Source organism: Colletotrichum navitas, assembly GCF_030913465.1.
Source record: "Colletotrichum navitas strain CBS 125086 chromosome Unknown LY79scaffold_11, whole genome shotgun sequence".
NCBI lineage: Eukaryota > Fungi > Ascomycota > Sordariomycetes > Glomerellales > Glomerellaceae > Colletotrichum > Colletotrichum navitas.
This window is the reverse complement of record NW_026850557.1, coordinates 388,085-415,761: the sequence shown is the minus strand read 5'-3', so window position 1 is coordinate 415,761 and position 27,677 is coordinate 388,085. Positions and strand designations below refer to the sequence as shown.

Genomic DNA, 27,677 nt, shown 5'->3' with positions numbered 1-27,677 from the left:
TTGATATGACCCGTCACCCGTCGGCCATGACCGAGGTCCAACTAGAACACCCCCACTGTTCCAATCGCATTGTACTTCTGCTAGTAATCTCCTGTCCGACTGATGCGACTTTTATACCCTTTTGGTTGGACTTCGTCAGCGGTTTGGGTATCCTCGACTGAATCTTGCTCTCATGCCGAGACATCGCGTCCAGTCGTGTACACCACCTTCGTGCTCGACACGTGGTCACGACGATCATCTTCAAGATGAAGCTATTAAGCCGCGTGGACCCCACAATGTGCTATCCGCCATCTTTGGCCTGGTCGGCAGGTAATACAGGGTAATTTAACCGTGGTCGATCGAGTACAGGGCCATTGCCAATGTGTATGCAAGTAGCGTATCATTCGGACCACATCGCAGGGTAGCATTCCACCAATAGGGGGCGCATCGTCACCCCCGATTCCTAGCCCGTGCTATCGCGGCATCTGCATCGACCACGGTACAGGTTCGAGTAAGCTCCCTGTCTAACAGCGGATCGGAATTGATCATATTGCCAGATGCAATGTGAACTGGATTTTTTCCCGAATTCAGATAAGGGTGGGTCCGGTTCGGCGACCGGTTTTTTCTTGGCCGGCCCGGTTCCTTCGGGAACAGACGGTCAAGGTCTCAATCATGGAGCCGGCAGAATAGCCCCTACCGATACGATGCGGAACTTCGACATGGAGCATTCGAACTGGTGCTCGCATTATCGTTTGGTTACAGTCATGCCGGCCACCGAGGACCGATGCTATCTTCAACAACGCAGGCTTTACGATTACCAGGGCAACCAAGCTTGTCTCCTCCTTGTTCTTGTAATTCCACTTCCGACTAAAGAAATATCTATTCTCACGAACGCATGCATTACTGTTGTAGATCTATCAGAAAAGAAAATTTCTCTTTGCTTGGTATCGAAATATATATTGTCACGTGGTAGCAGGGTTGGATGAGTCAGCACCGTGGGTGCCACCATTAGAGATTAGAGCTCCCCACCCTGCAGCAGCTCACTAAGTCAAAGCACCCCCATTTAGAACACCCCCTCATTTCGAACAAACCCCACCAGTATCCAGGCAGTTAATTCAAATCACCATAACATAATAATTACTATAGCTCAACTATATAAAATTGATGTTGAAAAGAGGCAAATTCAATCTCTTGTAACCTTGCTGTTTTTGCTGCCTTAAAAGTGATTCTTTTGGCCTGTTGCTTAGATTTCTAGATATGCTCTACCTAGGCAAAGCGCTCATTAGGCCCTAATGCTACCTTTGCCTTTGTATACAGCTTATATACCTTAATAACCTCCTTAAGCTGGTTAATCTGTCGCTTGTACGTAGCGATAAGTATGTTCTTTTTATTAAGGCCTTTGCCTACTTTGTGAAACAGTAGGCGGCCCTCTGCAGTGTTGACTTTAGGCCCAAGGACATAGGTAAGAGTTGCCTTCTTAAGATCTCCTGATTGTTTAGGAGTAGCTGGTGGGCTTGCTACTGATGAATCCTTTAACTTTAGTGTTAACGGGGGTGCTTTCTTGACCTGCCTTTCTTTCTCCTCTAGTTAACATAGTAGTTATTGACTTGCTAGTACCTTGGATAGGTTGAATAGGTATATACTAGTCCTTCTCTACCTAGCTTAGATTATTGTACTTGTTATAGCTTAGATATGTATAACACTATAGTAGTAGAGAAAGTTCTGCTTGCTAAGGGATATGAGGTCTGTTAAGGCGTAGAGTATACTAATGGCCTTGCGATAGGCTGCCTTTAGAGGGCTAAAGACTGATACGTCTAGAGGCTGGGTTATATGAGAGGAATAGGCAGGGAGAAATACTATATATATCCCCCTCTAAAAGTATTCCCACATGAAATTGTTAGAGTAGTGACTTCTGTGCTTATCTATAATTAAGAGCTGCTTTATATTCTTGTTTGGTGGCTCTGGTTGAGTCTGAGGGTCAAAGACGTTAACTAGCTAGCGAACTGCTCTTATATAGTTGGTCTAGCTATTCTTAGATGCGTTAAAAGACTAAGTCTTATATACTAAGAGTTGTTTAGGAAACTACTGTTGTTGTATGTGTTTACCCTTGAATATAACTAGCGGTTAAAGCGCTTGCCCTGTGGCTAATATACACTTAATGATTATTGTCTATACATATGAACTAGGCTACTGTATATATATTGATTTCTTCCTCTCACTAGACCTAATTACTAGGCTATTGACTCCTTGGCCCTCTATTATCCTAGTTTTGTCTATGTTCTACATGTGTTAAGGAGGAATTACCTTGACTATTAGATTAGTATATAGCTTAAAATATAACTAGAGTATCTCTTGTGTATAAGCCTTGACTTATAGACTATTAATTATTCTACTTTTTAATGTCTTTAACTAAGGGTTATAGTAATAAAAGCCCTCTATCTATCGCTTGCTAAAGGGCTAATAGTTACTGCTAGTAGCTGCTATATAGGCAGCAAAAGACCATAGCTGGGCGTAGGTTGGGCTGAGCCCAAGGCTGGCCTGGGCTAGGGCCCACGTGACGAGATGCTCTTCTTGAATAGCTGATAGTTGTTGTAAGTGCTTGCTAGACACCTTCTTGGGTATGCATCCCTTTCTTTGGTAGTGTAGGGTCGTAATAGGTATCCCCTAGGTACGGGAAGCTTGTTGTATGCTTATCCTACTGTTAACATCCTGAAGAGCTTGCTGAATGTCGTTTTTAGTGTATTTTGGCATCGCGAAAACACTGGTATTTTTAAAATAATTAATATTTAATGTTGTGGTTGGGATAGTTGGTGTTGTTGTTTGGGTTAATAGTATGTGTAATAGTGAAGTCGGGTGTTCGAAATGAGGGGGTGTTCTAAATGGGGGTGCTTTGACTTATTGTAGATACTAGATTCATATATCGGGAAATCTTCATCGTCATTCAATGCCGGTCATGACCATCTTAGTCACCAGAAACTCGTCAATACCATACTTGCTGCCCTCTCTTCCAAATCCACTCTGCTTTACGCCGCCAAAAGGCGCGGCTGGGTCGCTGATGGCTCCTGTAGTTTTTTCTCACAGATTAGTGCTGCTCAGCTCCCGTCGAGTTGTCCAGGCCAGGACTTACCGATATTGACACCAACCATACCGACCTCCAGAGCCTCCGCCACGCGCCAGCATCGGGAGACATCCTTGCTGAAGAAGTACCCCGCAAGGCCGACGTCAGCGTCGTTCGCAAGTGCAATGGCCTCCTCTTCCGTTTCGAAGGCGAACAGAGCCGCCAAGGGACCGAACGTCTCTTCCGAACAGACCTTCATGCCGGGCTTCATATCGGCCAAGATAGTAAGGTCGAAAAAGTTGGGGCCTAGATCGGCCCGGTGCTTGCCGCCCAGGAGCACGCGAGCTCCCTTGGACACCGCATCCTTTACGTGTTCGTCCACCTTTGCAACCGCGCGACCGTGGATCAACGGCCCATGTGTCGTCTTCTCGCCGAATCCATCGCCAACGACGAAGCTCTTGACGGCATCTACCAGCATCTGCGAGAACTTCTCGTAGACCTTGCTGTGAACCAGGATGCGGTTGGCACACACGCATGTCTGGCCCGAGAGTCTGAACTTTGATGCAGTAAGGCCCTTGAGAGCTGCGTCGAGATCGGCGTCCTCGAAAACGATGAAGGGGGCGTTTCCGCCGAGCTCGAACGAAAGCTTCTTCAACGTCGTGGAGCACTGGTTCATCAAGAGCTTCCCGACGCCGGTCGATCCCGTAAACGACACTTTCTTGATGACCGGGTGCGTAGTCAAGACCTTGCCCACGGACACCGTGTTGTCCAAGGCCGTGATGACGTTCACCACACCAGCGGGGATCCCCGCCCTGTGCGCAAGCTCTGCCAGGGCCAGTGCCGTCAAGGGAGCTTCGGCGGGTGCTTTCACAACCACAGTGCAGCCCGCAGCCAATGCCGGTCCGACCTTGCGGGTGATCATGGCAGCGGGGAAGTTCCAAGGTGCGATGAGACCGCAGACACCAATGGGCTCCTTGAGGGTCACCAGACGACAACTGGGGTTGCTCGCCTGGATGGTGTCGCCGTAGATTCTAGGGGCTTCCTCCGAGAACCACTCATAAAAGGACGCAGCGTAGGCGACTTCTGTCCTTGCGTCGGACATGGGCTTGCCGTTTTCAAGAGCGATAATTGTAGCCAAGTCCTCGGCATGCTCCGTCATGAGGTCGTACCACTTTCTCAATAGCCGGGCCCTGGTCCGTGCAGGCGTCTTGCGGTAGGATTTGAATGCATCGTGGGCGGCGAGGATGGAGGCCTCGGTGTCCTTCTCGTCGAACTCGGGACATTTGCCCACCTCGGCAAGAGTAGAGGGGTCTTATCTGCATGTAAGTCTCGATCCGCTGCAAGGTGGCAAACGGCCATACTCACTTTCAACAGAGAAGACTTTGCCAGACGCTGCGCCAACCCATTGCCCGTTCACATAGCATGATGTCTTCAATAGCGAAGCATCTTTCAACTGCATCCGAGTTAACTTCGACCCGCTTCTCCGCTAGTGTTAGATAAGACTCACCTGGTGTGCGCCCGACGCCATTGCGAACGAGAGTGATGTACCTCGATTTGATCGTGACTGCAGGAAGGCGGTATGGTATCTCAAAGTCTGCTGCGGCAAGCTCAAAAGTCTCACGCGGGCCGCTGTTTATATGAGCGTCCTATGATGGCGTCGAATCGGCGACACTACAGTACTGATGTAACATCGCCCTACCTGTTGATACCGGTGCGGGGTTGACTTTTGGGTTCAGTGGGACCGGCCCGGGACCTGGAATGCGAGACGTTGCTGGGGTGTTTGACACATACCAATGTGTTGCACTTGGTAAAGTTACGAACTAAATCCACAAAATAAAGGAGATCGCCACAAGCTCTTCGAGGCGGCGTGTGATCACGGCGAGCCGCAACCGGCCGAGATGGTGTGGATCGTGCTGGATTTGATGGATATCGTTCCTATTGGCCTGGGCCCGGATGGGGCCCGGGCCCAAGCCGGCCGGCTCGTCCCCGGTTCCCGGTCGTGATGGGCAAACGGAATCTCGCGGACACGGTCGCGGACGATAAATACTCGATTCCCAACACCTGACGATGAACTTTATTCTCACCAAAGTCAAACAGAAGTCTAACTGCAAGCCGTCCCCCGAGATCGCAAGAACATCGAAGCCACAATGCCAGCTGTCATTGAACACTCGGTCACCACGGAGGTGCCTGGACCCGTGTCCAAGGCGAGCGCAAAGAAGCTAGACGCATTCTTCGACGCCCGTGCCGTATACTTTGTCGTCGACTACGACAAGAGCTCTGGAAACTAGTATGCATTATTGCCACCGTCCGTGGACTGGCGCTGACATTAAGCCTTCAGTATCGTGGACGTCGACGGCAACAAGTATCTCGATGTGTACGTTTCCCCCCAAAGCCCGCCGATCATACACGGCAGTCCGCCAACCCGCAGCTCGCTAATCTTTCCCGGCAGCTACTCGCAGATCGCCTCCATCCCGGTTGGCTACAACAACCCCACCCTCATCGAGGCTGCCAAGTCACCCGAGATGATCTCCGCCCTTGTCAACAGACCTGCCATCGGCAATTTCCCTTCGGCATTCTGGCACGACCTCCTCCAGGATGGTTTGATGAAGGTGGCTCCCGAGGGCCTGAGCTACATCTTCACCGCCCAGTCCGGCTCTGAGGCCAACGAGCTGGCCTACAAGGCTGCCTTTATGCTCTACCGCCGCCGCGAGCGTGGCGAGGCTGAGTGGTCAGATGAAGAAGTCCGCTCTTGCCTTAACAACACCGCCCCTGGCTCCCCCGAACTCGCCATTCTCAGCTTCAAGAACTCTTTCCACGGCCGAGGCTTCGGCAGTTTGTCAACCACCCGGTCAAAGGCCGTTCACAAGCTCGACATCCCCTCTTTCAACTGGCCCCAGGCCACCTTCCCCGCGCTGAAGTATCCCCTCGAGAAGCACGTAGCCGAGAACGATGCTGAGGAGAAGCGCTGCTTGGAGGAGGTTGAGAAGCTGATCCAGAGCTGGCACTGCCCCGTTGCTGCAATCATCGTCGAGCCTATCCAGTCCGAGGGCGGTGACAACCACGCGTCCCCGGCTTTCTTCCAGGGTCTTCGTGACATCACAAAGAAGCGCAACGTTGTCATGATCGTTGACGAGGTCCAGACTGGTGAGTTGTTCTGCAGTGCTACCATTCAGTACAGGGGTGCTAACATCGGCGGCAGGTTTCGGTGCTACTGGAAAGTTCTGGGGACACGCCCACTGGAACCTTACCTCCCCTCCTGATATCGTCACCTTCTCCAAGAAGGCCCAGACTGCCGGTTACTTCTTCGGCGACCGCATGTTGGTCCCCGACAAGGCCTACCGCCAGTTCAACACTTGGATCGGTGACGCTGCCCGTGTCATTGTCTGCAAGGCTGTTGTTGAGGAGATCCTCAACAAGAAACTTGTTGAGCAAACTGTATGGATGCTGCTCTTCTGTTTGACTGTGTTCATTTTGCCTAACTCCTTCATAGGCTCGCGTTGGAGATGCCCTCTACTCCGAGATGGAGAAGCTCGCCCAGACGTACCCCGACCACGTTCAGAACCTGCGCGGCAAGGGCCAGGGGTGAGTGAAGCCATACTTGATTGACACCTTTAGTCAGAGCATTTTCCACTGATACATGTCACAGAACCTACATCGCTTTCGATACACAGAGTGCGGCAGCCGTCACGAGCTCGATGAAGCGTCTCGGCGTCAACGTTGGCGCTTGCGGCAAGGAGACCATCAGACTCAGGCCCATGCTCATCTTCGAGGAGGCTCACAGTAAGTCATTGACGCGCCCGCAACCTGGCACTCTATTCTGACAACATTGCAGTTCCTATTTTGATGTCAGCATTTGAGAAGACCTTTTCATCTTTGTAAATACTATCGGGGCGCAGAAAGGGTTCAAACAAACGGGAAAAGCATGGCATAAGCATCGGTCTCCCACTCATAAGGCAGGCTAGGAATTGCTTTAGACCCATTTGGAAGGCGTTTTTCATAGATATCATGGTTACAGGAATAGCTACGGCGTGGAAATTTGAGCAAGGCATATCGGACAATAATCCTTCGCGACGTTGGATTGCATAGTGTTGAGTGGCATGACGGGGCCTCCGTCACCCTTGGGAGTAGGACAAGAATTGCCGTTGACCACGCGAGTATGTCACCACGGTCAATACAAACGACATTGGTTTGAAGGCTAAATTCGTCGTTGATGTCTGTTTCTGAACGCATCATTTTGAAAACCAGCATAGTATAAGGGGGTTTGGTGGTTTTATCCTCCCAGCCGTAACGAGCCGGAAGTGCTATGGGCGGCGCCTATTGGTCCGACCGAGCAATCCATATCCTGTTACTGTACAGCACTGATTTGATGCTTGGCCGAAAGCTGTTTCAATGACGGAGCAGAACTGCCGTCACCCACCCATACCGACTGTACAAAGGCCGAAAGGATAAAACAACACGGTCTCTGTCTGATAGCTGATAGTAAAGGCGAGAGCCCGCTCATGTTTCTCATATTGACATGTTGCCAAGGGGTACACAACTGGTTTTAAATCATCGGAGGAAAGATGGGCAGGAAAGAAACTCGCAGCATGCCGAGTACCCTCCTTCTCCCCGGGGCTCGCTATAACGCCGCCACAGAAAAACGGGCTACTTGGGATGAGACTGCCTATGCATTCTCGCGATTGGCGGTGTTCGTGATTAGCATAAAACCACGCGATGAATGCATATGATTTTGCCAGCGAGGGATCAGGCCGGGGACCCTAAGAGGCCTAGAGGCCCCACCTATAGGTATCATCCGCACAAGCCAAGAGTTTCGGCTTAGTGGTACTTTTTCTTCTTTTTCTTTTTTCTTTTGCATCACAGTCCTGTGTGCAGGGCCAACTTACCAAAAAACCACCTTTTCGATTTCAATGCGTTAATCGTCGCGTCATAAAGCCGATTGGTTGTAAATGTCACTGCGCCCATGCGATTTGTCCTTCGTACAGCACAAGGACCGGCAATTTGCCGGTCCCGTGGGCACGTCCGGATCGGCCTCCGGTCTCGGACACACCCCGCCGCAAAAACCCATTACCAAGTCTAAGGAGTGCTGGGCTTCCCCCCCGGGTCTGGCTGGGCCGGAGGATATCGGCAGGAGCGCAGCCGATGCCCACTTGACTTCATCTGCAGCTTGCAACCTAAGCACTGGTTCGGTTTTCCCGTGGTATTGGACCTTTCCGGTTGCGTGGAAGCCGGGGCAGTTCATCATTGCGGATTGTCGGGGGTATGGGAATCCAGCGATTCTTCTGTCTAGCAAAGATGTCCGCCTCCTTCGTGGTCACTAGTCCGCCGCACAACATGCAGATGTCTAGAGTAAGCATTAGGCGGAATGATAGCCCGCCGGGGAAGTCACTAAAGTCCCGGCAGGAAGAGGTGCTTGTTTCTAATATACCTATCAAAAAGACGAGAAACGGCGGCTGTATCCACGGCCTACCTAATTAGCAGCAAGCCACGTGGAGATTTATCTCATCTTGAACCACTCAGCAGACACAACGAGTTAAGGAGGTCCAGGTCCCGGGTTCAAGGATCTGTGTCGGTGCACTTTTCGGTCCCGACCAGGATGTAGACGGCTTCCCCCGCGTCTTTGGAGGGGAAGGAGGGCGGGTCGTGCTCCGGTCCCCCGCCGAGGCGCAGGTTTCGCCGAGATTTTGCCTCGCCTGTGTGAGGAAGGCACGTTGATGGGCATCTCGTCTCCGCCTATCTTAGCCCATCACACACAACCCCGGGACCACCTCTCGTTCAATTCACTCACTTTATCCACATCCACATACCATGCCCGTCCTGCACCGTGGAATGGCAAGGGATTGACGAGACACCGAGAAAGAGAGAGAGAGAGAGAGAAAGAGAGAGAGAGAGAGAGAGAGAGAGAGAGAGAGAGAGAGAGAGAGAGGGAGAGAGAGAGGGAGAGAGAGACAGCAGACCTTCCTTTCCGGACTCCGGACCTGCATCTACCACCACCGGCCCGGGCCCTCGGTTGGCCCTGTCGATCGGCGCCGCCGCGTGCTATCAACGTGATCATTTTTTACGCTTATCGGCTATCGCATTTCCGAGCCGTACTGTGCCTAGATGGACCCCGAGGACAGCCTGCGTCTGCAACGACACAAGCAGCGTCGTGTCGCCGACAAAGAGCGCAAGCGGGCAGTTCGAGCGTAGGATGATCCCCAACTATTTCTCTCTCTCTCTCTCGTTGCAAATTTTCATTGACAAAGAGTCGTGCCCATGCTGACGCGACTCAAGCTGCGACGGATGCCGGAGACTCAAAGAAAAATGCGACGGAGGAGTCCCCTGCCGCCGGTGCACCCGCTTGCGCCGGCAGTGTGAGTTCCTCACGCCCACCACCAGAGATGAGCCCGGGTCCGAGGCCTCGGCAAGGTAGGTACCTCCCCTCCCCATTGTATACGAATCCATGTATAGATCCCAATGATTGCGCCAACACTTGGCTGACCAGGCCCTCGGGGGATGCCACAGACCGCACCCCCCGCAACATGATTCTCACCTGAGACAGAGGATGCATTACATGGAGCGGTTGCTGGCGCACTACACCGGCAAGAGCACACTGGATGCCGAGACACTAAAGACCCTGGCCGAGTCTGTCGAGAAGGGACGTGCCGGCCCGGAGGCATGCAGGGCCGGGGCTGGAGCGCATGTTTCCATGGAGCCGGAAGTCGGCGTCGAGGCAGAAGTGCAATCGCAAAGCTCCGACTCCTTCAAGGTAGACGAGATCACGGTGCAGCCTTTGGAGAACAATATCACACGTAAGAGGGTGGCCCCGGGCTGGCTCGAACGTCCGACCAGAGGCGCCTTGCTGACTATTGGCAGATTATTCGGGCGAGTTCTCGCACTGGAACTTCTCCATGAGAATAAAGCAGTGGATCGAGCAGTGTGTAAACGTAGGTCCGCTCCAACTTGTATCTCCGTGGGGGAAGTCTTATTGACCATCGTCCAGGACGCCCCGGATGGTCCCAAAACACAGTTCAAGGAGTACTACCGCCCGGAAGAACTGCAGTCGTCCTCAAACGCGGTGGCTTCACTGTCGTCCCTGCCGCCGCGTTACGTCGCCGACTTCCTGGTCCACGCTTTCTTCAACCATGCCGAGACCAGCTACTTTTACGTCGAACGTCATTGGCTGAAGGAGAAGCTGGACTTGGTTTACGAGAACTCGGCGTCCCTCACACGGCGAGACGTCGGTACTGTGTGCATGATCCTCATAATCTTCGCCATTGGGACGCAATATGCCTATCTAGATTCTCGTGACGAGAGAGGCGGTCCTCCCAGTGCTGCTGCCGACTCGAGCCCCTTTTCAGAGGATACGATTGGTATCATGTTCTACCAGCAGGCATGCCGACTAGTCCCGGACGTCATCACAATATCATCGTTGGAAAGCGTCCAGGCATGTCTTTTGATCGGCTTATATACGCTCCCGCTCGATGCTTCGGGCCTGTCGTACGTCTACTTGAACCTCGCAGTCAAGCTGGCGATTCAGAACGGGATGCACCGGAAGTATCCCGGGAACGCCATTGATCCCGTCATCCGTGAGACGAGGAATCGGGTGTGGTGGACGGCCTATACCACTGAGAAGTGCGAAAGATCTCTTCGCAGGGTCTGGACGCGTGCTGACTGCTCATCGTAGGCGCATTGGCATATTCCACGGCCGACCAGTATCCATCGCTGCCAGCGATGTCGATGCAGAGTTACCACGAGACCGCACAGATATCTGGCCGGGGCCTGCACCGCCGAACACAGCACACATGTTGGCAACACTCCAGCTCAACAACGCCTTGAGTCGGATAGCCCACCAAATGTCGGTCATCAATACCCCCCCCCCCTGCCGCCAGTGCTCCATCTAACCTTCATCCGTAGTTCGTTATTCAAGACGTACGAAAAGCACGAGATACCCGAAGGCATGGCCAAGCTCGTCGAGATGAAAGCCCAACTCCACAATTGGTGGAACAGCCTCCCGGAGCCGACATTTTGCAAAGACCCTACCTCGAGCCCCGAAGTCTTCCGGCCCACCATGCACCTGAGACTGGAATACTGCCTTGTCCGAATGTTCGCTGGCCGTCCCTTCATCTTCCCCCGGGACTCGGCCCGCAGCACCGCAAGCTCGTCCGGGTCGCCTGCAGACTCAGTCCCGCCGCCGCGAACGAGCAGCTCGACAGGCAAAATACACCCTCGCTCGGTCCTGGTCGCAGATTGCGTCGATGCGGCGCTGTGCGTGGTAGAGACGTGCCGTCTGCTTCGCAACAGCGTCGGCCTTGCCAGGGCGTCGTACACTGAGTTCAGCTCCTGTCGCGCCGCGTTGCTTGTGATCATCACGCAGTGCCTCCAGAAGAAAACGGACCACCTGCGCGATGCGCTGAGAGAGGGCATGGCGATGCTCAAAGAGATGTCGGCGGGTGGCGAGTCAGCCAAGTCCGAGATGTCGCTGATCGAGGCATTCGAGCGTGCCATCTCGAGACTGGACACGGCGGACGACTCCAGCTCCGCAAAGGAGTCGGATTACGCAAGGTTTAAGAAATGGGAAATGCTGTGGAAAACGGACACGCCGGCCCAGGATGCGAGGGGCGACAGGGGCCTCGATGCGGCGCTGCCCATCCCGCCGCATCCTGCCATGTTTGGGCGCGGGAGCCAAGGTCAGGGCGGACACGTCGCCCCTGGGGCGGGGCGACAGGGCACGGCGTCACTGCCGCCCGCGATGCCGTTCTTCGGACTTGATGGGGGCCTCTCGCCAATGCCACCAGCTCTCGACGAGTTCTCGGCCATGTTCGGGAATGGGTACGTGCCGGGTTTTGACGGCCTAGACGAGAACGTAAATGGGAACTGGATGGGTCTTTGAACAGAGAAAGAAACTGGGAGAGACGGAAGTGAACGCAGCGGCCTTTATCAACGCTTCTTGATCGGAGGGCCAGTATTTCGGCACCCGTATTTGTCAGCCTGTAATCTCAAACTGCGAAGCATTGCATGTACATCTCAGCAACGTAGACAGGCCAGGTCTGCCCATGCTGGGTGGCGCCAATCGTCAATAAGCACTGCTGGAGCCTACTGATATGGTACGCAGACATCGTGCTCCAGTCCGAGATGCCGATATGCATGCCAAGTCAATGTTCTGTTTCCATAGATGTATTTTTTGGCGTGACGAGTCTGTGGCGTAGAGGGCCATGGGCAAGACAGTGAGCCATATCAGTTGAGGCCAAGCAAAGAGCAAGATTAACCAGGTCGGTATAGTCGAAACGCGCAAGATTTCACGTGTCACGGGCGTCGTAAAAGCCGCGTTATGAGCTGTAAAGCCGCATTTGGAGCGTACTGCAGAACCCTAACCTGTCCACAAAACGACGGGCAAGCGTGTGCATCTCTGTCCACCAAACAACCCCCCTTCTCACTCCTCCGGGTCCCGGCCACCCTGTGCCGCCATGTTTCTCTCGTACTCCTCATCCGACTCTAGATCTATCTTGACGGGATGCGTGATCGGAACAACGGGATCCCCATTTTCCTCGAGCTCCTTCAGCCTGGCGGCCGTCGCGGGCCGGGACCGGTTCATGCTGTAGATCTTGATACGGTGGCACGAGGACGTGACGTGGAGGTCCCAGTTCCTGTACCATCGTCAGTATGTCCTTCTTCTCTATCCTCGTTCTCGGACCGGATAGGGAATGGGGATGGAGTGTATGAAGCAGAAAGGGACAAAAAGGGGGGGGGGGGGGGGGGGGACTCACCAAGCAGACCGCACATAGGTAGGCTGTGTGTTGCACGAATTGTCCCACGTCCGCACGCAGAACTCCAGCCATCCCTCCGCGTCCACAGGCATATCAATCTCCCAGAGCCGCCACGCGTGGAAGTACTTCTTAGTCATCTTGTCGTACGGCACCTCATACCACACAGAGCCGCCGTCGGAGCTGACCTCGACTCTGACGGGCCAGTGCCCGCCGCCCGAGTACGCCCAGCCGCGCAGCGTCACCTTGCCGTCATGGACGATCTGGTCCATGTCCTTGGGCGTCATAATGGCCGACGACACGGGCATGTCTTGGATCGAGAAGCCGTTGCTATACTTGGCGTTCTGTTTCCCTATCTGCGGCGTATAGTAGATGTACTCCCGCCGCTGCACTGGTCCTGCGCTCTCGTGCGGTATGGCCCGGACTTCTGTTAGCCACTTTGTGCTCCGCGCGCCAATGTAGCCGAACACGACGGTCCGCAGCGGGAAGCCATGTATCTTGGGCAGCGGCTCGCCGTTCATCTCCCACGCGAGGAGGACCTCGTTCAGCTTCACCTTGCGCCACGGCACGCTCACTGCGTAGTTGTACACCTTTCCCTTCTTGAAGTACGTGTCGGCGCCGAAGAACTCGAGGTGGCCCGCGCCATCCTTTAGACCGCCACAGTACTTGATCACCTTCTTCAAGCTGACGCCCGTCCAGCGGGCCGTGCCGATAGCGCCCTCGCCCCAGGGGGCATTGATGAGCTCGTCGCCGTCGCCTGGATACTGCGCGATCTGCTCGATGCGGCGTGTGCCAGCGCACTGGAGAGATACGACGCTGCTCTGGTGCGGGAACTTGGTCTTGAGGTCGTGGAGGGTGAGGGTCTGCGGGTTGTTGACGAGGCCCGTGATGTCGAGCGTGTACTTGTCCTCGTCGATCTCGGGGATGCCGCCGTGGTTGCGGACGAAGTAGTCTTTGTTGTCGGTGAACTCCTTCTCGACGAGGCGTTTCTGTACAGGGTGTCAGATTCGTTTGCAACGGCTCCGAAGGGCCTCGTGGCCACTTACACGCGGGGACTCGCCATTGTACGGAAACTGGAGCACGTGGATCATGTCCTCGGCCTTTTCCTTCTTGACAATGTCCCAGCTAATGTCGACCAGGTGTCCCAGTCCGAGGGCATAGTGATACTGCTTCCATCGTTCACCTGTGAGAATAGGGTTGGTGTCGGGCAGCGGTCCGAGTTGATATTGAGGTGGCTTGAGATTAGTATCAGCACGAACGACCATGGGCCTTGATTTTGCGAAACGTCGCCCGATTAATTACTCACGTCAGGAAAGTCATATTGGGCCATGATCTCCTCAACTTGCTTTTTCTTCTCTGGGTACTTCTCCCACTCAATGTAGCCCTTCCAGCCCTGCCTCTCTTCCTTGAATTCGGGGATCTCGCCCTTCGCCCTGAAGGGAATGGCATGCGGCTCAGCAGGAGCCATGGTTAATCGATCGATTTTGTTGTAAGATTCCTATGGGAAGTAGGCAAAACGTACTCAAGACCAGTGTGTTTGGCCCGAAATCGAACAGGAAGGCGGCGTTGATACAGAAGGAACGGCCGTCGCGTCCGGCTATATCAAGCCGGAAGCTCGTCCAGGACACGACTCATCTCATCAAGCGCAATCATGCCGAGCTGTCGGCCGCATGGCCGCCGCTACCCCAAAAGGGAAGCATGTGTCCGCAGCATAACCAATGGAGAGTGTTGTATGGTGATGCGATGCCGTCATGTACACATCAAGACTTGACCTGCTCCATAGAGTGGGGAAGAATATGGTTTCGACTGCCGCTAACTTGCATCACGGATATGTCAGCGATACTGAAGCTTTCTTGAATGTAACCCCCGCTCCAGAAGCTTCGACGTCCCGACTGCCAGGCCTTCATGCCTTGATAAATTGTCTCTCCCGTCGTAGTCTCACCCAGAGCCAAGATACCTTCCCACTTGTTTACCGTCGCTGCTGCCATTATGCCACCCCACCAAGTAAGTCATGACGATGATCGTCCTATCCCCTGTCCAAACAAGATGACGTCTGCGTCTTTAGTGCATTCGGGCAGGAAATCAAGGGCCCTTGGCAGATGCAAGTCGCCGAAGAGAGACCCGCGTCCTATGTCGGCACTAACACATGACAAGGATGACAATGGTCCGGAGGTCTGATATTAAGCATGTAAATTCGGAATGAGCCCCGATGAAACAAAAAAGGTAATGATCTAGGTAATACGTCCTTTTCTCCGTAACGCCGTCAGCGTACCATTGTAGCCGCCTGCTTGATAAAATCAAATCGTGTAATGAGCCGCGTCCTTTGGCGGACTGCCCGATGCCAAAGTTGCTATCTGCTCAGACCACCCAACTTCTTCCGCCCTAATCAACTCAAACAATTCGACAAGTGCTCAATTAATAATATTCGCTGCGCTTCGGATATCATGAACCCCGTCGTCGTTCATCTCACTTGTAAAACCCCCCTATCCTTGGAGAACGGCGCCATTGAGGCGACGACCGACCGTCTTGTAAGACGAGTACTGTCCGTCGGCGCCCATGATGTCGAAACGGTTCATGCTCATGGCATCTTCAGTGAAGCCTGATAGGTAGTAACCAACAACAACCACAAGATAGCTCAACAACAAAATGCTACCCTTGAAGTAGTTGCTCTTGCCTTCGCCGTACATGTAGCTGAGCAGGAAGACGCAGATGATCACCGTCACCATGTCCCACTGAGGGAACAGGAGTGCAAAGGTGCGCGCGGTCACGTCCTCAACACCCTCGGTGGTCGCCCAAAACGCCGAGTAGAACACCAGCGCCGGAATCTGGAGCAGGCAGACTTGGAGCGCGTAAGCAGAGCCGATTTCCATGGACAGTGCAATGTTGCCGTTCATGGCGAAGGAGATGGCGTTCTATGGGACATTAGTCAACATCTCGGGTGGCTTACAGCAGATCCGAACTTACCAAGAATTCAGTCGTGTTGGGGACTAGGGCGAACAGAGTGATTCCCAGGAACTTTTCGTCAATGGCGAATCCCTCGAGAACAACATCAACGGTGTCGACCAGAATCTCCGCGATGACGGCGTAGAGTACAGTGGCTCCCATGAGAATGATGGCACTCTTGCCACGGCTCCAGTTGGGGGCGTCGTGGCCACCATGAGGCACCTGCACAGTGCTGGCAGCCGCGAGATCCTCGGCCTCAGGGACCGCGGCGGTACGCAGAGCAGGGGTGCGGGGAAGATTTGCACTCGAAATTCCGGGCTGTGCTGAGATTCTGCGAGGCATCCGCTCCCGCGCGGCGATTGTAGCTGCAGTGGCAGCCATCTCTGCGACCTCACGGACAAGAGCGTTGTTTTCGGCCTCTGAGAATCCTGGGATGTGAACGGTTGAGCGGACTGTGTCGCTGCCGCTTGACTTGGGGGGCACGACATGCGGGATGCTGACGCCGCCGTTGCCCGGGGCCAGTCCCAATCCAGTCGTGGAGTCGTGGCGGGAAGCGTCGTCGCCCTTTGTCGCAAGGCCGACCTGCTTCAGCGACTGGCCGAGAATGCGTTTGTAAAGGTGGGAGTCGCGGACGTCGACAGAGGTGCCAGTGGTCTCGGCGAATGAGTGAAGCCCCGATTGTCTGGCATGAGCGTGTGCTTCTTCATGTTTCTTCTCGTCGATTTCGGAATTCCAGATGACGGCCGCGTGAGTTCGCAGAGTGAACCACAGGCCCACGATGTAAGAAAGGAACAACAACGTGGCGCAGAAGTAGCAGAACGGTCGAACAGCTTCGAGGTAAAATCGGTCGTTCAGGGCTGGAGTCTGTGAGAAGAAGCATCGCTTGCAGTCACGGCCATCGCCAACTGGCGACAGGCCACCTCCGATTCCGCTGTGGCTAACGCAGTCCAGACAGTTGAGCTCATGGGTGCCGTAGATTTGGTAGAAAAGCGTGGGGCCGAAAGCGCCGAGGACGGCGAACAGCAGCATTGTTGAAGTGACACCGGCAGATCTGGCATTGAATCGTTGCGTTTTGCGTTTGATGGCGCCGAAACACATGGACAGGCCAGGGAGGAAAAGAATACCCGCGAAGATGCTGCCGACGATACTTCCCTCGACAAGATGGCCCTTGCCTTGACTAAGGGCGACACAGTAGAGGAAGACTTCAACAATGGTAGAGAAGAATGCGTTGATGGCGGCACCGACTCCCATGGATGATTGAGCCGAGATGGAAGCGACAGCCTGACCAATGAAGTAGGCAAGCGGAACGATGGAAAATAGGCCGGCAATGAAGAGAAAGGCAGGCGAGGTGATGAAGAGGTCGAGATGGAGGACGTTGTCGAGAACCAGCCAGTCGAAGATGACGAAAAAGACGACACCCATGAGATTGATCAAGAAGACGTTAGTGCCATCAATGGTGTACTTCCAGTACTTGATGCCAACCGCGCGGTAGGTGCACAAGAGGATCGACGACTGCGGCGTGTCGGCGGTACGGGCGAGCACCATGTCGGCCTCGAAAGAGAGCGCCAATGGGTGTCGTCGCAGCTGGTCAAACAGCAGCATGGTGACTTTACCCATTGGGATGGAGAAGACGAAGAACCAGCAGATAAGGGAAACCAGTATCAGCGACGGGGAAAGCAGCAGGTAGAAGAACAGGAAAAAGACGACGCGTCCAATGTTCCACTGTCCTCTTCCAAAGAGTCGGCGCTTGGTCTGCGGCGGTGTCTGGGACCGATCGCCGCGTCGAGAGCGGCCCAAGAGGCTGTCCGTCTCACTCGGCTCCGAGTCGATGCTCCTGCGCGAGCGGCCAACAATCGACCGGGTGCGTTCAAAGCCTTCTGGGCCAAAGAACAGGCGGCCGTATTCTATATCTCCGTTCTGCCACTGCTCATACTCGGATATGCTTCGTCCTTCGCCCTGATCTTCGTGCAGGTAGGCCTCGTCCTGCTCCAGGCGGACAAACTTGCCGAATGGATAGAACAGATAGGCGGCCAGTCCCCAGAGAACTCTGCCGTATTCTCTGCCGCTCGGGGTCGCGGCGAACAGGAAGCACACGACAGCACCGAGCGCCGAAAAAGCCGCCATCCACCAACCAAACAGCAATGTCCAAAGGAGATTGAAGAAGAGGAGCCAGCTGTGCACTCTGCCGCCAGGAGTCGAGTGGATGTCGCCCTCGGCATTCTTCTGCACCGAACGATCCTTCTTGTACAGGGCAGGCTTCCACAATCTTATACCAAAGGGATGCGTTTGGTTGATGGCCTGCTGGCGGTCCTTGAGTGTGAAGCTCTCTGCATCACTCACGTCACCATCCGACTCGACTCCGATATCCTCCTCATCGGGGTGTACAGAGGGGTCGCCCTCCAGCTCTTCGGGTACGTTCTCGTCGGCTCGGGGGGTTCGCGGCCCGCCGTCCTCGTCGTCCTCGTCTTCATTGTTCTCGCCGTGGGTGGACTGAACGCGCGACAGTGTCGTCGGCAGCTGGGGTCGACGGCGTGTGCCATAGATGTTAGCACGCTGACCTTGATGGCGTTCAGCAGCGTCTGCCTCGACCTCGTAGATATCGTCATCGGCCGAGAAGACCTCGCCGCGATGCGGTGCCGATGGGTTTGTCGAGAGTCGACGGGGCATCGGGGGCTTTCGGGGTCTCGAGGCTTTGGGGCGTTCGGGACCCATCATGGGCGATCGGGCAGCTTGGGTGGAGCGAGAATGAGAACGGTCGTGAGCTGAGGTTTCAGCCGGGTATTGCGAACCAGAACCTTGGGTATGTATAGAGCCTGCAAAGGCACAAAGCGGGGGCTTGATGTCAGCCAGGGTTTTCTGTTGTGTAAACTCGGCAACTCAGACGGACAAGTGGTATTGAGTTTCTGGGCATGCAGCAGCGGGTCGGGCGTACGTACCATAGCCACCTTCTGGGCGCCTCCGTACCGTATCGGTGGACTGGAATGACTGGAAACTTTCGGACAAACCGTCTTCGCGGGGCGCGACATAGGAGTCAAACCTTGAGGGTCGATGACGAGTATCGGTGGGCGAGGCGGCGGTCGAGCTATCGTGGGACTCCTCATGGGCTATTGCGCCCGGCCCAGTTGAGGGATCCATATCGGGCTACGACGATAGGGCGACGATAGAGCGAGCGCGTGGCTTTTTCGAGAACGATGGAGTGTTTAGGGGGGTGGGAAAAGATGGGCGGAGGAGATTGGCAAGGCGCCGTAGATGTGGGTTACCAGTGCAGACGCGGCAGTTGTGTATTAGGTAGGTTAGGTAGGTTGGAGGTGAGATTTGAGGATTCCTCGGAGAGCCCGAGTATCCTTACTGGGCTGTCGCGGTCGACGAGTCGGTGTCAACGAGAGTGTAGGTCGGGCGGCCAAGGGTTGCTGGGCGGAAAGGATGAGGAAAAGAAAGGGTTGAAGGGGTACGGATACCGTACTGATGATTGCTTAGCCGTAGCCGTAGCCGTACCTAGAGGTAGGTAGGTAGGTAGGTAGGTAGTTTGGGTAAGCAGTGTTGGTAATGGAAGGTGAGGCAGTGTAAGCAAGGGGAGGGACGGTTGCGCAAGCAGAGTACGGGAAGGAAGGTATTGTAAACAACACGGACACGCAGGCACAAGCACAACAGAGTGGAAGAAGAAGAAGAAGACGAGAGTTTCAGGCCTCAGACAAAGAAAAAAAAAAAAAAGAGGGGAATGACGAGTGGAACAGAGAGTGAGGTCTCGCCTTGCCCATTCCTGTGCGGCGCAAGATATAGTTCGATCTGGGTAGCCTATCTATCTACTATGTATCTATCTATCCAAGGTAGGATGCTGGTGGTGGTAAAGTGATGATCCGATGTTGCGCAGTGCAAGTGCACGCAAGTAAGGTACAGGAGGTGCCTACGGATACTTTGTCTTAAAACTACAGGTACCTATACAAAAGGTGGCAGGGGGTGGAGCAGTTGGAATGTTTGGCCTTCTCCCCCAGATTTGCAGTCTGACTCGGGCGTTGTCCGCTGTTAACTGGGTTTGCATCTGAATGAGTTGCATCTGCAAGTAGCGGTCATGTGCACACCCGTTGATAAATGTTTGGAGCAAGGAACGACATGGAAGATGCTATTGACCAAGTACTGGTAAGGCAAGCGCCATAGTTTGTTTGTGTGTGTGATTGGTCCTCTCTTTTCGTTTGTGCCTAAGGTATGTCGGATACAGTTGTTTACAACATGGTAGGAAGGATCTGATGGGAGGAAAGCCAGAGACGAACTGACAGGAAGGACCCTGTTTGAGTTCTCACCCATCGATGTCTCCAACGTCCCTTTTACCATGAGCGTATCACCACCATCAGGCAAAGGCCATGCCGTTTAGTGTTTACGTCTGTCTGTGTACAGAGTACATTATCCGTACTGTCTCTGATCTTCCGCGGATGATTGATGGTTGGGAGCCCAGTCCAGTCCCTACCTAGTGGAGACCCAGCGGTGCTTTTGGTGCTTTTGGCGTTTGCGGCGGTCGCGCGGGAAGGTGCTGTGGAGCTTTTCTGTCCCAGAACCCACTACGGCGACGTTGCGGCAGCGGTCAACAACATGGATCATCGTGCGTGTTGTGATCCAGACCTAGCAACAGCGAACCAAGCATCCGCCCCAATCAGCCTAGCGTCTGGTTCCTTCAGAATCAGGGCGCAACCTCAATCGGCCGCCATACGCGAACCGAGAACACTCTCCTATCCTCTCCTGTCAGTGTGTCTGTCGTCTCTTTCTCTTCTTCTTCCTCTTCTTGCCCCCTTCCGCGGAGAGAGTCGAGTCCCGCCACATGGGCATTGCTGTACGGAGTCGTGTAGCCTGTGCCACCCTACCTACCTACACGCCTTCTCTGCCGCGCGTTTTCATGATGATGATGATGATGATGATGATGATGGTGATGATGATTCGTTATCGCTCATGCCCCCTCCCCCACCCGTATCTGTACTGTTGCTCAACATGTGCTCTGTCCTCGTGCTGCACTCCACTTTCCCAACTGGGAGAGAAAAACGTCACTTTGCATTCCACTGCATCTTTTGTCGCAGTGTGCAAAGGAGGACGGACTGTCAACCCTTCCAGAAGACCGGGACCGGAATATCTTCTTATCCGATAGACTTGGCCCGAGCTCAAGCTTGAGTAGAAGCGCCGAGTGGCAATCCGGCGACCTGGTTTCATCACGTGACCCGGACCAGTTGAACGCGTCGACGGTCGTTTGCCTACGGCTGACTGACCGACCGACGGAGCCAGCCAGACCTCCAGCCCTGTCACTCCGGAACCCATCTGCGAGCTTCCCACCACGACAAGCTTCCATCACGACGACCCTCCCAACCCCCGCAACGTCAACCATCAAACCATCGCAAACCCCGCCCTCGACGGCCCATTGATTTTCCCCTACTCAGCGCCCCGAGTCACCGTCCCCCAAATCGAAAGCAACCGCAAACTTCCCGCCCGGTTTCCAATCCCTCGGGGCATCCGTCACGATGGCGCTCGATAGCTACTACCAGAACAAGATCGAGGCCATGAAGCTCGAGATCCTCAAGGGTCAAGCAGTCCTCCGCCGCCTCGAAGCCCAAAGAAATGACTACAACTCCCGCGTGAGGCTACTGCGGGAGGAGCTGGGCTTGCTGCAGCAGCCCGGTTCCTATGTCGGCGAGGTCGTCAAGGTCATGAGTACGAAGAAGGTCCTGGTCAAGGTGCATCCCGAAGGCAAATACGGTACGTCACTCGCCATTGCTCACGATGCATCCCGTATCGCTTCCCAACACTAACCCACCCGCAGTCGTCGACGTCTCCGACAATGTCGACATCACAAAGCTCACCGTCGGCAAGCGGGTAACCCTGCTGTCCGATAGTTACAAGCTCGAGAAGATGCTCCCCTCCTCTGTCGATCCCCTCGTCTCCCTCATGATGGTCGAGAAGGTCCCCGACAGCACGTACGATATGATTGGAGGTCTGGACCAGCAGATCAAGGAAATCAAGGAGGTGATCGAGCTGGGCCTCAAGCACCCCGAGCTCTTCGAGTCGCTCGGTATCGCACAACCAAAGGGTGTCCTGCTCTACGGCCCTCCCGGTACGGGAAAGACGCTCCTCGCCCGTGCCGTCGCACACCACACCGACTGCAAGTTCATTAGAGTGTCCGGTTCCGAGCTGGTGCAAAAGTACATCGGTGAGGGTAGCCGCATGGTCCGCGAGCTCTTCGTCATGGCCCGCGAGCACGCCCCCTCCATCATCTTCATGGACGAAATCGACTCCATTGGTTCCTCCCGTGTCGAGGGCTCCTCGGGCGGTGACTCGGAAGTCCAGCGCACCATGCTCGAGCTCCTCAACCAGCTCGACGGCTTCGAGCCCACCAAGAACATCAAGGTCATCATGGCCACCAACCGTCTCGACATCCTCGACCCCGCCCTGCTGCGTCCCGGACGTATTGACCGCAAGATCGAGTTCCCCCCGCCGTCCGTCGAGGCCCGCGCCGACATTCTCCGTATCCACAGCCGCAAGATGAACCTGACGAGAGGCATCAACCTCACAAAGATCGCCGAGAAGATGAACGGCTGCTCTGGCGCCGAGCTCAAGGGTGTCTGCACAGAGGCCGGCATGTACGCCCTCCGCGAGCGCAGAGTCCACGTCACCCAGGAGGACTTTGAGCTCGCAACCGCAAAGATTCTCAACAAACACGACGACAAGGAGGTATCGCTCGGCAAGCTCTGGAAGTAAGCGCGCGGAGGAGCCGCAGGTTTTGGGGGACAGAAAAGGAGAGACGGGGAGAGAGAAACAACAACAAGAACAACAACAACAACAACGACGACTACATCTTTGCTGGGTTGGCGGGAGTTGGACTGGCGGGCAAAGGATGGCGGTGGAAACAGCGTCCGCGCGGTTCGCGCGCTCGCAAGTGGCGCTTGTACGGCTAATTATGTACGACTACATAGACATGGAATCAGCCGCAATGACTTGCACATCACTCTGTCTCTCTCTCTCTTCCCCCCTGCCGTCCTACGGTGATGCGTCCGGTTATGCTGGCTTGGGCTGCCTTCGTTCGTACGGGCAACCGAAGACTCCGGCTCCACATGACGGCAGAGTGTCGTGATTCAGTTATGAGGCCTTGCTTGTGCCGGTGCGCCTCGCCGCCTCCAACATCTCGTCTTCGTGCTGGAAGACGTGAAGACCAAATGGAGATTCCAACGAAGGGGGGGAGGGCTGCTCACAACGGCCGCTCTGTCACTATCCTGGCTTGATGACCGCCATCGCTGTCGCTCAAACAAGGATAGAGATCAAGCGAGAAACGTAGGGTTTAGAGATTGGTACCTTAAGGGGGCCACAGAGTGGACGAATGTGTCCTAGATGTTACGGGCGCCTGGTATAGCTCATGATATGGCGGGTTGGGGCTGACTTTTATATGTTTTACGGTAGAATCTCCTTCAATCAACTTATCATAGTTGATAAAGGATAAGGGGGGGATCATGGTCATCGGGACGCCCGCCGAAGCAGCTATCCCATGCTATCTCATTCTTTCAGCCACTAATTTTACTATACACTCCCAAGGATCGACCGCGGTCATATCCCAACATGCTGGTGCCATTGGACAATTATTTCCAGTAAACCGATGCATCGTTGATAGAATGCAGCTCAAAAAATGCCTAAACGCCAGACCTCATGCCCCTGACCCCTTATACCTTGGGCCGATGTATCCGTTATTGCCTGTTGCCGTTCAAACCCAAAATGCCAGATGGTTTCCGTTACTCGCTGTGATGCTTGCACCCTCCGCCATTCATAAAGGGTATCGCGTTACGATTCCGCAAGTGTTCTCCGTTTGCCCAACCATGTCCGCAGTCTCCAGTCGAGTCAAAAGATTATTTGTCCCCTCTAACCTGTAAGCTTCCACTTCGAGCTCTTCCACCCTTATTCGAAGGCGAGTTCTTCTCGTGTACCCGCCATACGTATTCGAGAATCGTCTCGTAGCACAAGACGTACTGGCGCAGGCTTTGCACCATGCTGAGTCTTTGGTTCCGGAAGTCCTCCACAGTCTTTTGGATGAGGTCCATAGTGTCGCTGTCGTCCGCCAACCATGTGGTGTCCAGCGGTGTCTGGTCAGGCGAACCTCGCCGCGCATCAACGCTTTGGCGGCGACTGCCGGGGTTCAAGTCAAAAGTCTTCTCGCGAGGAGACGGTTCTTCGGACTGCCCGCTCATCTTGATGTCGCCATCCGAGTCCCGCTTCCTGACAGGCCTGCTGTTAGTCTTTGCAAGTCGCTGACGCTTCAGCATGTCGATGACCGTGTCCACAGTACAGAAAGTGCCTGTTCGACCACATCCTGCCGAGCAGTGTACAAGCATCGGCCTTGCCCTTTGGTCCATCTCAGGCTCATCATACCATGCGATAGAGCTAGGTTCGGGTGATGCTCGGACAGCAGATACGGATGAGGTGTCGACGGGTCTCGCCGATCGTTGCATAACAGTTGCCATCTCTACCAGAGCCAGTAAATGAGAGGGCTGAGCAGGAGCGCCGAAATCCGGCCAAGATGGGTAATGCAGATGAGTGATCTCACGCATCGGGGCGAAAGGGTGCGAGGCGTGAGACAGAGCGAACTTCCGAATGACGACATACGGCGTTTCTCCCTGCGCCGGCGTGGGTGCGGCACCGGCGCTCGTCGCTTCCAGGGTGGTTGTCGTGTTAGCACGACGGCGACCGGCTTCAGCAGCAGCCGCCGCAGATGGGGCAGTCGATCCCTGGTTCGTACGATGCCTATCGAAATCCAACGAGACCTTTTTCTCTGATAGGGGCTTCAGTCTCATTGCGCCAAAGTCTCTGCCTTGCCAGTACGGATGGCACTTGAGCTGACCACCTTCCGACTCGGCGGTCAACATGACAACAACGCGAACGTCCTGTTCCCATATGACAGACCAAAAATCCTGCAATAAGTCAGCGCACTGCCAATGGAAGTGCTCTAAAGTTAACAACAAGCTCGTACCTCGAAAGTTGCTGGGAGCGGGCCCTGCGTAGCAATGTATCTCTTGTTGCTCCTTGGTGACTTGATGTGACTAGCGTTGACATAGTCGCATGCGCCGTCCGGCCGGCCCTGCAATTTCACTCGGGCGTGCTCGAAGGGCAAGATGTCCTTGTAACGGTTCTTGCCACCTTTCTCAATGCCACAAAGCTGCGGCGCACTCTTATTCTTCTCGCTTCCATCAAACATTGAGTACGCAGCCTTCATCCGTGCTTGCTCTGCTTTTTCTATGCCCAGAAATTTCTCCGACACCTGCTTGCCGTGGTCACTCGGCTTGGAAGCATCCCTAAGCCACCGGGGGAGTGTTGGCGATTCTAGGCCCGAAGGCCGAGCGATGTCCAGCTGGCCCACGCCGTCGGCAAGGTCCATATTTTGACGAATATTGGAGAAGAAAGGGTTGGCGTTGTTTTGTGACATTGGAAGCATCACACCTCCAATAACTGGTGCGATTCCAGGACGGTTTCCGGCATTGGTCGCCGCCAGGACCCCACCGCTTGCCACGGGACCGCACCCTTCATCCACAAGGTCGGGGTACGCATCAGCGAAAGCATTGAAGCCGCCCCTCACGATGTACATGCCGCCAGTATAGCCCTCGTTTGCAAACTTCTTCACCATGTTCATGCATGAAACGGCGTCACGCTTCTCTGCCGAGTATGCATCATAGACAACGAGGTGCTTGGTCGACTTCCATTTTGAGAAGCGCTCTTCCATCGTAGGGTTTTGGAACGTTTTCTGCAGCTTCGTCAAGTTGAATGTAGCTCGTTTTAACAGTGTCGTGGGAATGCAAAGGTTGAGCGCGCCTTTGATACGAGCTTGAGAATACTGTTGCGATACTCTCAGATCCAGGAGCAGCAAGTCGACCCCCGAACCGTCAGCCTCGATCAAGTCCTTGAGTTGCGAAGGTGTCATCAAGGAGGGCCCGCTCTCCATGGTCGGCGGCAGCGTCTCGGCTCGCGGTTGGTTTGTTCTGGCATTGTTGGGCGCCGGTGTATCAAGCTTGTTCTGGGAGATGGATAACCTCGGGTGGCGGTCCTCGACCTTGGATAATGTTGTTCTACGTTCAAAAGACGACTCGGATTGCATCGGCGACTCAAATCTCGGCATGTTCAGGTTCAAAATAGCAGGTGATCGCATCGACGCCCCCAAGTTGCGTTTCGAGTCGGATGAGACGTAGGCCGAATCGTGCGAGCTCTGTTGGTCGACCTCCATGCGACTCAAGGGCCGCTCCTTGGCCACTCGGGGTAGCGATAAGTCGGAAGCGTTGTCGCTTGCGTGGGTATTCCACCTCGCCGGGCGAGGACGAAGCGTCGTGGGATTTGGGGGCGCTTGTGGGAAGTGAGAAGAGGAGAGGCTGAAGCCCATGCCGCGATTAAGATCGGCCTGGCGCTTGAAAGCCTCGTAGTCAGGGTTAGCATCGATAGGCACCTGCTTGGGCATCGCGGCGCCAAACGACTTGACGGACGAGGTCGGGGAGCTCCAGTTGTCTCGGGGCATGGCAGAGGAATCTCTCGGGTCGGTCGACTGTTCTACAATGAGTCCGAAGTAGTTTGGGCTGGAGGCTCTCGCTTCCGACTGTCTCGCAGGGGACAGCTTCTGAGGAGGCATTGACTGGCCAACGGAGTAGGGCATCCAAGGAGACGCAACAGGCGTGGAGGGCTTGGGGCTCTTCGCGGCAGGGACTGCGAGTTTGGACTGCGAATGTGTGTGGCTATGGGAAGATCGCGGGCCGGGCGAGGGCCTAGGAGCCGAATGCGGAGTCTTCATGGCGTAGTGGACGGATGTAGCCCCGTCGTTGCTCCTCTTGTCGAGCATTGTTAGTTTAGTGTAGGTGTAAGGAGTATATGTTTCTTGTTGCTGGGGGTGGTGTTGGTCGACAAAGAACATCAACGGGGGACGGATACGCTGCAGAAGAATTATTCCGACGGCGGCCAAGTGATCAGGCCTTGCAAAGCTATAGCGCCATGGCAGTAAAACCCAGTGTTTTGGCGGTGATAGGGTGGGTGTTCAGACAGATCGGAGTGAAGGGGGAAGGGGGAGGGAGGGTGTGTGGAAGAGGCTCTTTGAAAGATGGACGGGTAGGCACTGGGGGGTTTGTCTTTTAGAGAGAAAAGAAGGTTGCGGGGGGACTCTGACGTGACGGCACAAGTGGCGATCTGAACCTGGTCTGGGCAACCTAGGGGGGGAGGGGGGTGGACAGTGATGGTTGTTTTTTGCTGCTGCTGCTATTATATTGTGACTCCCTCTTTTGGATGAAAGGGAGGAAGGAAGAAAATGAGAGAGAGGGAAAGAGGGAAAGACACTCTTGAGGGAGATACAGAGCGCAGGAAGAGAGAGCGAGTCTCTTGGCAGAACACGGGAGGAACTGGGGTGTCGAGGATGATGAACTGGGCCAGGGTGACTGGGAGTCGGCAGTACAGGGTGGTGGCGCTGGGCTTCCGAAATTCAGACGTCGAGTGTTGTATGAGAAACAAGTGCGCCTGGGGTTGAAAAGCCTAGCTTGCGGCGCAGTTTGACAGCGGGAAGAAGATCAAGCCATGTGGAAGCAGATGGTCATGATAATGCTTAATGTTGTATACGGATGGTGCCAGAAAACAGGCAAATAGACAGTGGGGACAATGAAGGGGAATGAATACCTAAACTAAGAGACCCGCGGAAGTGGGAGAAAGAGAGAAAATGAAGAGAAGAAAAGGAGCAACTGCTTGGGTCCGGGAAGAGGGGTGTATGGTGGGAAAGACAAGGCGAGCAGAGCAGGTTGACGACGACATGAGGAAAAAAAGGGTCCAGGCCTGCGAGGACGATGTGATGGGGGGGCATTCACCCCTGGCGGCAAGGAGGGATCTCCGGGTAAGGGTAAGGTGTGGATGCTAGCATGGGACAGGTACGGTATGCTATGTATGCTATAGGTAGTATCGGCAGGTAGTGTCTGTAGTAGTAT

At 54.6% G+C, this 27,677-nt stretch overlaps 7 protein-coding genes across 7 annotated transcripts; 3 read left to right on the top strand and 4 right to left on the bottom strand.

Annotated features, from left to right (window-relative positions):
* Nucleotides 1–2,594: 2,594 nt before the first annotated feature.
* LY79DRAFT_50497 (succinate-semialdehyde dehydrogenase) lies at nucleotides 2,595–4,834 on the bottom strand. Its single transcript, XM_060553563.1, has 4 exons — nucleotides 4,545–4,834; nucleotides 4,403–4,490; nucleotides 3,107–4,348; nucleotides 2,595–3,041 (listed from the first exon to the last, which is right to left on the bottom strand). The coding sequence occupies exons 1-4, from the start codon at nucleotides 4,563–4,565 to the stop codon at nucleotides 2,917–2,919; spliced, it is 1,476 nt and encodes a 491-aa protein (XP_060417509.1). The 5' UTR covers nucleotides 4,566–4,834; the 3' UTR covers nucleotides 2,595–2,916.
* Nucleotides 4,835–5,184: 350 nt separating this feature from the next.
* LY79DRAFT_509275 (4-aminobutyrate aminotransferase) lies at nucleotides 5,185–6,916 on the top strand (the record flags this gene model as incomplete). Its single annotated transcript, XM_060554039.1, has 7 exons — nucleotides 5,185–5,324; nucleotides 5,376–5,411; nucleotides 5,487–6,181; nucleotides 6,237–6,472; nucleotides 6,528–6,619; nucleotides 6,684–6,817; nucleotides 6,870–6,916. The coding sequence occupies 7 exons, from the start codon at nucleotides 5,185–5,187 to the stop codon at nucleotides 6,914–6,916; spliced, it is 1,380 nt and encodes a 459-aa protein (XP_060417508.1).
* A 2,069-nt stretch (nucleotides 6,917–8,985) lies between these two features.
* Nucleotides 8,986–12,241, top strand: LY79DRAFT_543826 (fungal-specific transcription factor domain-containing protein). Its single transcript, XM_060557078.1, has 7 exons — nucleotides 8,986–9,219; nucleotides 9,308–9,442; nucleotides 9,539–9,825; nucleotides 9,890–9,960; nucleotides 10,017–10,648; nucleotides 10,701–10,871; nucleotides 10,931–12,241. Exons 1-7 carry the CDS (start codon nucleotides 9,137–9,139, stop codon nucleotides 11,904–11,906), a joined length of 2,355 nt encoding a protein of 784 aa, XP_060417507.1. The 5' UTR covers nucleotides 8,986–9,136; the 3' UTR covers nucleotides 11,907–12,241.
* A 205-nt stretch (nucleotides 12,242–12,446) lies between these two features.
* Nucleotides 12,447–14,245, bottom strand: LY79DRAFT_508869 (oxidoreductase molybdopterin binding domain-containing protein; the record flags this gene model as incomplete). Its single annotated transcript, XM_060553994.1, has 4 exons — nucleotides 12,447–12,660; nucleotides 12,781–13,766; nucleotides 13,824–14,012; nucleotides 14,084–14,245. 4 exons carry the CDS (start codon nucleotides 14,243–14,245, stop codon nucleotides 12,447–12,449), a joined length of 1,551 nt encoding a protein of 516 aa, XP_060417506.1.
* Nucleotides 14,246–15,260: 1,015 nt separating this feature from the next.
* LY79DRAFT_508898 (sodium/calcium exchanger protein) lies at nucleotides 15,261–18,855 on the bottom strand (the record flags this gene model as incomplete). Its single annotated transcript, XM_060553997.1, has 3 exons — nucleotides 15,261–15,689; nucleotides 15,742–18,533; nucleotides 18,657–18,855. The coding sequence occupies 3 exons, from the start codon at nucleotides 18,853–18,855 to the stop codon at nucleotides 15,261–15,263; spliced, it is 3,420 nt and encodes a 1,139-aa protein (XP_060417505.1).
* A 2,363-nt stretch (nucleotides 18,856–21,218) lies between these two features.
* LY79DRAFT_577208 (26S proteasome subunit P45 family protein) lies at nucleotides 21,219–22,452 on the top strand (the record flags this gene model as incomplete). The annotated part of the gene is made up of 2 exons (XM_060559863.1): nucleotides 21,219–21,453; nucleotides 21,518–22,452. 2 exons carry the CDS (start codon nucleotides 21,219–21,221, stop codon nucleotides 22,450–22,452), a joined length of 1,170 nt encoding a protein of 389 aa, XP_060417504.1.
* Nucleotides 22,453–23,588: 1,136 nt separating this feature from the next.
* On the bottom strand, nucleotides 23,589–26,554 carry LY79DRAFT_577207 (protein-tyrosine phosphatase; the record flags this gene model as incomplete). Its single annotated transcript, XM_060559862.1, has 2 exons — nucleotides 23,589–24,647; nucleotides 24,707–26,554. The coding sequence occupies 2 exons, from the start codon at nucleotides 26,552–26,554 to the stop codon at nucleotides 23,589–23,591; spliced, it is 2,907 nt and encodes a 968-aa protein (XP_060417503.1).
* Between the last annotated feature and the right edge of the window lie 1,123 nt (nucleotides 26,555–27,677).